This window comes from Orussus abietinus, unplaced genomic scaffold (genome assembly GCF_000612105.2).
Source record: "Orussus abietinus isolate OABI.00-Male unplaced genomic scaffold, Oabi_2.0 scaffold3, whole genome shotgun sequence".
NCBI lineage: Eukaryota > Metazoa > Arthropoda > Insecta > Hymenoptera > Orussidae > Orussus > Orussus abietinus.
The window spans coordinates 888,499-898,458 of record NW_019395984.1 but is presented as its reverse complement, the minus strand read 5'-3'; the positions used below and the strand labels follow the sequence as shown (position 1 = coordinate 898,458).

General features: G+C 47.0%; 2 protein-coding genes across 2 annotated transcripts; one reads left to right on the top strand and one right to left on the bottom strand.

Moving 5' to 3' along the window:
• Positions 1-2,478: 2,478 nt before the first annotated feature.
• On the top strand, positions 2,479-8,141 carry LOC105699174 (ADP,ATP carrier protein 2). The gene is made up of 4 exons (XM_012423974.2): positions 2,479-2,789; positions 5,576-5,837; positions 6,626-6,860; positions 6,970-8,141. The coding sequence occupies exons 1-4, from the start codon at positions 2,627-2,629 to the stop codon at positions 7,210-7,212; spliced, it is 903 nt and encodes a 300-aa protein (XP_012279397.1). The 5' UTR covers positions 2,479-2,626; the 3' UTR covers positions 7,213-8,141.
• Positions 8,064-9,862, bottom strand: LOC105699175 (vesicle transport protein GOT1B). The gene is made up of 5 exons (XM_012423975.2): positions 9,630-9,862; positions 9,403-9,494; positions 9,006-9,184; positions 8,847-8,947; positions 8,064-8,446 (listed from the first exon to the last, which is right to left on the bottom strand). The coding sequence occupies exons 1-5, from the start codon at positions 9,652-9,654 to the stop codon at positions 8,421-8,423; spliced, it is 423 nt and encodes a 140-aa protein (XP_012279398.1). The 5' UTR covers positions 9,655-9,862; the 3' UTR covers positions 8,064-8,420.
• Positions 9,863-9,960: the final 98 nt, after the last annotated feature.

Sequence of the window (9,960 nt, the reverse complement as noted above, 5' to 3'; positions counted from 1 at the left end):
GCTGTCGATAATAAAAGAAAAAAATCAATTAGTAGAGTATCACCACAAAGAATACCTCATCTACCCGCCTGCTGCATTTCTTCTCCAGAAGAGAGAAGAAAGACGCGGTCACATTTCCCTGTGTTTACTTAAGATGACATTAAAGGGTTATTCTATATACACAAAATATTTATAAAACTTTTCTCCAAATTGAGTGCACCGAATCATTTGAAACATCAGCACGTGATTATGAAGGCTCTAAGGACGAATGTAATATTCATGAAATGTCATTTAGAAAAAAAAAAATTCAAATTGACATTTCATGAGCTCCACGTTTTTCCTTCTGTATATATATATAGAATGAACCTTTCATATCAGTTTAAATAAGCGTATGCCTTGCAACCCTCAAGGTCGAATCGATAAATCAATGCAGGAGGAACTTAGCGCGGCGATTGCTTAAAAAGTACCAGGGGAGGAACGGACGACTCGTTTTCGGGAGTCTCTCTCGGTCCAGGGTTTAGAGTCGTCTCTTCTTTCTTTCCTCGTAACGGCGACAACTTGCGGACAGCGGGGTACGCGCGGGGTCGGTTACGCATTTAGCAATCAGCTATTCTCTGCAAGGTCCGCTACGTGCATCTTCAAGATGTATAAATACATCTTGGTCGACGTTGCTCCATTGAACTTTGGCGCCGCTCCGCCACCCTGGACTAAAGCCAGGGTTACGCAAGGAGCGCCCCGTTGACCTCCTTCTTCGGGAGGTTGACCTTGCATCTCGTTCTTGAGACCGAAACACCCTGAAGACCCGACCACCTAGGTCTGCCGCCTCTGGAAAAGAAACCATTGAATGAGAGGCGAACGATTGCAAGGTCCCCTCCGACCATCGCCCCCTTGACGTTCTATTAACAACTATGCAACTTCATAAGCAATTACAATTAATTGCCTTAACATTCAGGTCCTCGTTCGAAGTCGCCGAATTTTTCGCACGCGCGTTCATATTGATTATGGATGGAGCTGCGCGATCTCGTTGCCAATCATCAATCGGTATGAGGACAGAAAATGCGGTGGAGGTTGTCCCCAATTGGACACCTTGCTATAGATCGCTCGGGGAGAATTTCGGGCATGCGATGACCCTGACGTGACGAGCAAGGGAATGCCCCTTCGCGATTGGTGGAGTTGCAGGAAGTGACGCTCTCGCCCCAACTCGCGTGGGTAGATTCAAACACGGGACGCCTGTAAAGTCCAATTTACGCGTCCGTCCTAAATTACCTAGCCCAATGGTTTACAATAAGAAATTCGTGGACAACGATTACGTATTCCTTATCCTACCCCTCAGTTTAAGCATAAACGCCCCCAAAGCACCCTGCCTTAACCCTATCTTAACGCTTCACCGACCGGAAGCCTATTAATCGGTTCTGCGATGCCACAATTTCTATCCTATTGCCAAATTCGCCGGTGGGTAATATAATAAGTGTTAATTGTTGGCTATAAAAAATTTCAAACGGAAAGTTTACGCTAAAGGCTAGACTTAAGATAAGGAAGCATAAAGCATTTACAGTGAACAATTAAATTAGGGTCAAGTTAGGGGAAGGACGGAGGCATAAACCGGGCTTAATGCGAGGAAGAATTGCCTTTCCCTCTCGTGTGGACCCCCGCCATTAGCTTCACGCCGGTTAATCTCAAAAGGACATCGTTGCGTAACGGTGGTCGACGTCCGGATTCGCGATGGAGCGAGTGACCGGCAATCTGTAAAGAAAAACGACGCCGAATCATGAATTCGCCCATCCCAATCCCAGCCATTAGATTCACCTTAAGAAATGCAGATAACACCGACTACTTATCCCGTTAGGCGTAACATCCCAGACAAGAAGTGCATTATCGAGCGCGGCCATTGGCGGGGCGAAGTCCAGGGCCGTGGAATCAGGCAATAAAGCGTCGCGGCGCCCTTTTCGCGCAGCCCTCTTTCTTGCATCTTCCAGCCCATACACTGCTTTCCAGGCCTACGTTATTTCTCTTCGTTCCAACTAACCGTGGAAACCTTGCACGCCTCCCGAGGGCCCCTAAAAATAGCGCATTCGTAGCACGTCCCTGACACCTCGCAGCTTCCGATTGGTCGGCGCGACGGAAGCAGGATCGGCAAAAATGGCGGCGATTTGAACGAGCCGGCGTGACGCCTGGTCGCGACCGACGTAAGGTGTGAAAATATTAGTCGACCAGCCGACCGACCCGGAAGAAAATCCGCGCGTGGTCGGGCCGCACGTGTAGATCCTCGATCCGCGCCCGCTTAGGCTATAAATACGCCCTAACCTCCGTAAACTCGTATTCGGATGGCTGCACGCGCGTTTTCGCGCGCCCCAGAATGTGGCGCGGCGCGCGGAAGTGCGCCGAGTGTCAGGGTTGCCGAGGCTGCGGAGGTTGCCGCGCGGCGGCGCTGGGGTGCACGCTGCGCATGCGCGGGGGTGTCTGCTGGCCCAAGAGACTATTCTTAGCGGAGGGCCGATTCGCCGACAGGAACGTTCCCTCGCTCACTCATCGTCCGGCGCGCGTCCGATCTAGGAGTCAGGTGCCTCTCCTCTTCCTCTCGCTGACCCGCGTTCTCTCGCACTCGTACCTCGTTCTCACACACACATACACATACCAAGTATCCAAAATGTCTGGACTCGCGGATCCCGTGGCTTTTGCCAAGGATTTCATCGCCGGTGGAGTGGCCGCGGCCATCTCCAAGACGGCCGTCGCGCCTATCGAGCGAGTCAAGCTTCTGCTGCAGGTTCAGCACATCTCGAAGCAAATCGCCGAGGACCAGCGTTACAAGGGTAAGTAGGACATCGGGATGCAGGTACTCACGACCTGGGAATAGAGAATAAATTCAGTCATTGATGATAAATCATAAATCATGAGTAGGAGGCGCGACACGAGGCTGAGCTAGGGGTCTCCCTTTGCTAGCGCCGAGCGACGCCGCCTCGCGATTGGCTAGCCAGGCCGCTGACGTTTCCGCGCGTCATTCCTGTCACGAGCTTTCCTAGTCGGCAAGGAGACCTCTCCTAGGCCGACCGGGCGAGCCGTTGTGGGAACTCGACGCCGTTACGTAACCCTGAGGGGCCGTCGACGGCGTTAAAGCCCGATTTCCACGGCCACGGGGACACCCGCGACTGGTTGCCAGGGCTTTATGTAACGCGATTTTCCTACCGTTATGTAACTTCCGGGCCTTTTCGCGACCCGGGGACGTGGAGAGCACCAGCCCCCGCGGGCGGGTCGATAAGAGCGAGTTTGCCGTCGCGGCCAGATGGCAGCAAGCGTCGCGGCGTGGGTCGCCTCTGGAATCGGCCACGACGATCGATCTCCCTGCGGTCCAACATGGCCGCCCTCCATGGCCCCCGAGGGTTGACCCGACGACGAGCCGGCTTCCGACGTGGCTCCTTAGAGTTTCGCTCCGCCGTATTCTTCTCTTCGTCCATTTTTACAGCCTTTTCGTCTTCTACGTTCTGGTTTCCCTCGGGAACGGTTTCCGTCGACGTTTCTCAGAAATGGCCACGCTCTCGGATTAGAGGTTACCTTCTCATGCCACCGACTCGCATAATGGAAATAAAACTCGAGTTTTAGGAATCCTTGAAATACGAAGGCATTATAATTTTGCGGTAATTTATACTTAGGGTTATTCGTGATTTAATAAGAAAGAGGGTTTGATAATACCTCTAGTTAATGGGAAACTCCTGTTCATGCTTGTTGAAAGAGTGAGGTTAGGTTCTCTAGTGCAGTTTCTCTTGGGAATGGTTTCGGTCGATTTTTCGTCCCTAGCTCGGGTTAGAGGTTATGTCTTCGAGTCAGCGACTTTGAATACACGTCCTAGAATAATTTCTGGTGTTTAATGACTCTCGCGATATAGAGGCCTTAAAACCTGACGTCTATTCATATTTTCTGTAAGATCCTTTCTGATTTAATGATTAGTACACACGAAGAGGACTAGGAAAGCAGAATTGGGTTTGAAAGATATCGCTAATGCACGCTTGCAGAAAGATTGAGGTTAAGCTTTCTCCGTTCCGGTTTCCAGGGGAACCCGCGCTCGGCATTGAGATTACGTTTGCACCCTGGAATGAATTATTAACTGATGTTCAAGTTCAGGGAACCTCGCAATACCGTGACCTTAATATTTTGCATCGATGCATACTTGGCAAGGAATAATTAATGATTTAATGATTAGGAAAGAGGTTAGGAATGAGTCTGATACGGGTACCGCTTATGGGGGGCGTCCACGCTTGCAGAAAGATTGAGGTTAGGCTTTCAGAGCATGGGGCCTCGGGAATTACACGGTGGAAGCCTCTCGGAGAAGGGAAGATTCGTGCCTCGGTCAGCTTTTAGAGATCCGTGGGTATTCGTGTCAAGGTTCGCGATATTTGGCTCTGTCTGGCTCGTAGAACGCGACCGATGGAGACGTTAGCTTCCACGTGAATCGAGTCACGTGATATTAGTCGTATTAGTTCCTACCTGGACGATTCGCTTTTCTTTCTCTCTTTCGATATGTATTTCGAACGTTTCGCGACGCGCGTCATTCGAAACGCGTCATGCTCCCACACGAATTTCGAGTTTTCCTTGAGAAATCTTTCAAACGGTCGCCACGACGTCACCGCACGGGAACGATCAAAGCGCAGGAATATCTTACAGGGGAGGCAAGGCTGCATTAAATCCAGTTGACGCTAGATTTGATCGAGTCAATTGAACGGTAGCGCCGTTCGCGCTGGCTCGCATACGAAGGGAAACGCAGCTGTCGGCCGAACCGAGCGCCGGGCGAAAGAATAAATCCGGTCCGCCATTTTGGATCCGCGGACCGTCTCCGCGAATTTAAGAAAATTCATTCACAGAGGAAACGCCTCGACTTGCCTCGATCAATAAATGGAAACTGAGATGATTTTTCGTTCATCTTCAACGGTGATTAACCGTCCAGTTCACTTTGGGAGAGATTTAATTGATAATTGTCCTCCCGGATCGGGCGAAGGACGCGCCGCCATGTTGGATTCTATATGACACTTCCGCCATTTTTTCGATTTAAATCCCTCCGCGTCGGTGCAGCGAAGGTGTGGCCCGTTGCACAGCGGGCCAATTTAAATATTCTTTTGTCTAAGGATATGTTTCATCTTCTGTTATCTATTTTACATTATAGAAAGACAAAATGTATTTTACAAAACAGATAAACAATTGTCTATCGATCATTTTCAAATTATATGCTTCATTGATGAATGCTTGGTACATTATAGACAGAATTTGCAAACATCGAACGTTTGTTTTTATCTGGTGACCTTTTGTCAGAGACAATTTTGGATAGAATTGAAAGAAACAAATTTGGATTTTTCTTGTATTGTCTGAAATCATATTTGTATATATTAGATTGAACGTATCGTTGCATAGTAATTTAGGATAGGATTACTTAAAAAGCATATTATCTTAAATAACTGTCGATGACTACTTTTTGGCTGAAGAATATTTAAATTGACCCACCGTGTCGTACCAAATTTCTAACGACCATTGTTCAAGATTATTAATGTACCGATAAGTTTGCGGAGACAATTAAGATGTCAATTAATATTTCTCTTTGGTTTACCTCTAGGTATGGTCGATTGCTTCATCCGTATCCCGAAGGAGCAAGGATTCCTCAGCTACTGGCGTGGTAACTTCGCCAACGTTATCCGGTACTTCCCAACTCAGGCGTTGAACTTCGCCTTCAAGGACAAGTACAAGCAGGTCTTCTTGGGTGGTGTGGACAAGAATACGCAGTTCACGCGTTACTTCCTCGGAAACCTCGCTTCCGGTGGCGCCGCTGGAGCGACGTCTCTCTGCTTCGTCTACCCCCTTGACTTTGCGAGAACCAGGTGCATTACCTTCATCGATCGCTACGCAATATCTGTGAAGAGTTAGAAAATTCTCTGTGAAATTAAGTCGGAGAATATGACAGAAAATTACCAGTATATCACAACAGGGCGAGACTTTGTCGAGAATTCATGAGTGGATCGTAATCAATATTATGAAAACAATCATTAACGTACACTCCATTGTGAATTAGTGGGCAACAAGGTACTTTCAATCAAGGTTACAGAATTATTTGAGATTACATGGAACGGTCTCAGGGTTAATTTTTGCAAAACCAGAGGTTCAGAAAAATTTAAGACTAGAATTCATCGATCTACTTGAGTTCTCATCAATCGTCTCAATTAGATATGGGTGTAAAGCTTTAATGATCAAAATGATAAAATTCGGCCCTGTTTTTTTTTCTTATTTCATTGAAAATATAAGTATTAACATATTCTCGTGAATTCTCGAAAAAGATGTCTCCAGGAAATACCGGCAATTTTCTGGTATTTAATGTCATTCTTCTCGGCGTAATGTCCCGTGTTTAGAATTCTGTATCTATCGAACTCCTGGATCTCACATTTGAATTTATGTCGATCGGAGAGCCACTTTAACCCTTTGGACCCCAGAGACGACTCTCAGTCCTCACTTGGTTCAATATAAGGATGGCATTCGGGTGAAGCTCAAAAGCTTTGACATCAATGTTTAGTATGCAAAGTGGAATATCCAGCCTGGAATTGCTGATTCCCCCTAGCGAAAAGACTTAATATTATTCGAGGGCGAAGGATTAACATTTCTATGTCTCTTCAAGGTTGGCTGCGGACGTCGGTAAGGCGGGTGGAGAGCGTGAGTTTTCCGGTCTTGGTAACTGCTTGACGAAGATCTTCAAGGCCGATGGCCTCGGCGGTCTCTACAGAGGATTCGGTGTATCCGTCCAGGGTATCATCATCTACCGTGCGGCATACTTCGGTTTCTATGACACCGCTCGTGGCATGTTGCCCGACCCGAAGAAGACTCCCTTCCTGGTTTCCTGGGGTATCGCCCAGGTGAGTAACGGGCATCGCTTCCTCGGCCCATCTCGGACAAAATGCTTCCCAAGCTTCTCCATAAACGTGGCCCTGAGCCATCGATTACACGCTCCGCTTTTTTTTCCAGGCCGTCACCACTGTCGCTGGTATCGTCTCGTATCCCTTCGACACGGTGCGTAGGCGTATGATGATGCAGTCCGGCCGTGCCAAGTCCGAGATCTTGTACAAAAACACCCTCCACTGTTGGGCGACCATCTACAAGTCCGAGGGTGGCAACGCCTTCTTCAAGGGCGCGTTCTCCAACGTCCTCCGTGGTACCGGCGGCGCCCTGGTACTCGTCCTCTACGACGAGCTGAAGAACCTAATGTAAACCCGAGAGCCTGATCGACACACACCTCGTCATCACCTCCTTACCATCCCAATCACTTATCATGGCTACCAACTACCATTATTCGAACTACCAACACGATTATAATACCCTCACCGAACCGGTACGAGAGAAAGGGTGTCCGCGCCGCGCGACCTAACGGGGAGAATAATTCAACGGTTCCATCGATCGCTCGAACACGATTCTAGAAAATGCTTAGAAATGAAAATATAACAAAAAAAAAAGTGGGATGTAATATTAAATAAAAGACACATGGGCGCGCCGCGGTCGGACGGAATTTCACATTCTGGGACTAGACTAGATAACACTCGTTTAACTTATTGCCAGACTCAGTATTTTAATTCCGCAAACGGGCAAGCCCAGTCTTAGTTCTTAGGGCCATTCGTGATGTGAGAGATCGATCCCCGGTAAACGTGGTTCTTTTTTTTTTAACTTTTTTTTTCTTTACCTCTGCTCTGGTCGCCGGTCAGGACACCGTATGACGGGTCGTGGATGATCGTCTACGATCTGTCGATTTATGGAGAGATTCATTAAGATCGGGTGGGAAAATCGAGCCGATCGTAATGGCGACGCAGCGAGAGGGACGCGCGCGGCGAAGATACACAGCGATGGCGGGGCGCGTAGACCTGGGCCGCCCCCCGCCCATATTCTCGGCCCGTTGTAGATAATTAAATAATTCGTAACTTACTATTGAGAGAGAGAACGATCATTAAAGTAACTCGTCAGCAACCGTCTGCCCGTTTCAGGGGTGGCCGGTATATTTAATTTCGCACTCCAGACGACTACCGCTGTAAGATAATCAAAGAGAGAGACAAACGATTCTTTTTTTTTTCCGAGTGTATGCACCGGATCTGTTCATGTTAGGATCTGTGCAGCGAACAGCAACTCAATAAAACCGACGTAAAACCTTATCTCCCTTGTGCTTAATCGATGCCCTCTACATGCTACAATTATTGGAACGTACGAGTACCTTCGTTACATAATTAAAAAAAAGATATATCGCAATCATCCACACGTGTTTGTGTAATTGTCACTCGAGCTGTTATCTATTGCTGACCAGAGGTCGTGGCCGACCATGTGGTAGGTATTACGCAAATGACATCGTGCCAATATTCCAAGGGACTTGTTAATGAATGTCTGCATGTATCTAGTACTCCTGCAGTACCTGGCTCCCTCGAGTATCTGTGCATCTATTTATGAACCTCCGATGATGTGTCTAAAAAAGAAACAATTACATTAAAGAAGAAGTGCATCTGGCGAGTCGGTTTATCCATTTAATGTATCTACATTTAGGGTACACTTCCATAAACGTACAGAGTTACGAGGATATTTGTACAAAATACGTGAGTTAACCTAAGTATGGCGAGCACTGTCGAATGCAATTATTCTTACGTGTATTGTGGATTCACTTGTATACTTTTACGTATACTTTACCTAATCCAGTTGTGTGTATGCGTTGACGTTTTAATGACTGGTCGAAAAATACCGTGGTATGGAATGACCAAGGGGCACAAATGAGTCGATGTGGCGGTGCAAGTTATATATACAATGTCGGAGCAAAAGGGTGATCGGGTGATTCTAGAACATCGGTCATACTGTAGTCCTGTTTGAATCACCTGCTAACATGTCCAGTATCCGGCTGATGCCGGGCATGTTCAAGAACGTTCCTAGGATAGGTACCCTTCTTAGGAAGTTTATGGCTACAGGCAGGAACCCACTGAAATGTACAAGTATTAAACTCGATGCACCTCGAATACAGTGGCAGAACAAAATACCTGAATAGGAGGACAAAGCCGTAAGTCTCGATGATCATGCCAACCAGTGGCCAGCCCATGAGGACTACTATGACTCCGCCAAGGAAAGCAGCGCTGGCTTTTGCTTTATGCCTTTGGAAGAAGAAACTGAGGGTTCTACGAGGTCCGATGACGCATGCCAAACCCGAGATGAACAGCAGCTAGATAGAAGGTATCGTCATTTAATTAATTAATTAATTATTAAACTTACATCTAAACATGGGTCTATAAAATAATAATATACATAGAGCTAAACTGCACCTATCGTAAACTAGAAAGGTATATTACAAATGATATACATAGAAATATACAAAACATAAACACAGCCTATGGCAGTTTCTAACCTCACTTATCACTTATGACGAGGGCAAAGACTTACATTACCGATGGCCAAGAGACCTTTGTCGAAAAACAGCAAAACCCCGAGGAAAAGGAACGAGATTCCAAACCCGGCGAGGCCTACGCCAATTTCTAAAACAGATAATTGTAAAATTTGCATAACCTCTTGATGCACCCTCTGTTCACTTTTAAACAGCCCTGTTTATAGACTCTTTGGTGAAACAAAACCGGAAATTTATTGCAAATTCAGTATAAATCGTTACATACTTTGAGTGTCGGTGATCTCGAACATATTTACAATAAATAAAGAGTAGGCACTTTCCGTTAAAGGACCCTCCTCAGCAAGCCGCCACCTAGGAAACCTAACCTATATCCACGTCATTGCCCGTGATGCGGCAAATGCCCGCGAGCGTCTCGGCAGCACATCTTAGTTCAGGATTCTAATTATTCTAATTAACTCCATTAACCGTGTCATTGTCATTGCACGTTCCTACGAGTTTGTAATCAGCTTCTCCATACACTCTTGATTGTGACACAGAAAATATCGCATTGGTTATCAGGACGCACTGAGTCATGTGGCATGGGCTCGTCTCCGAAG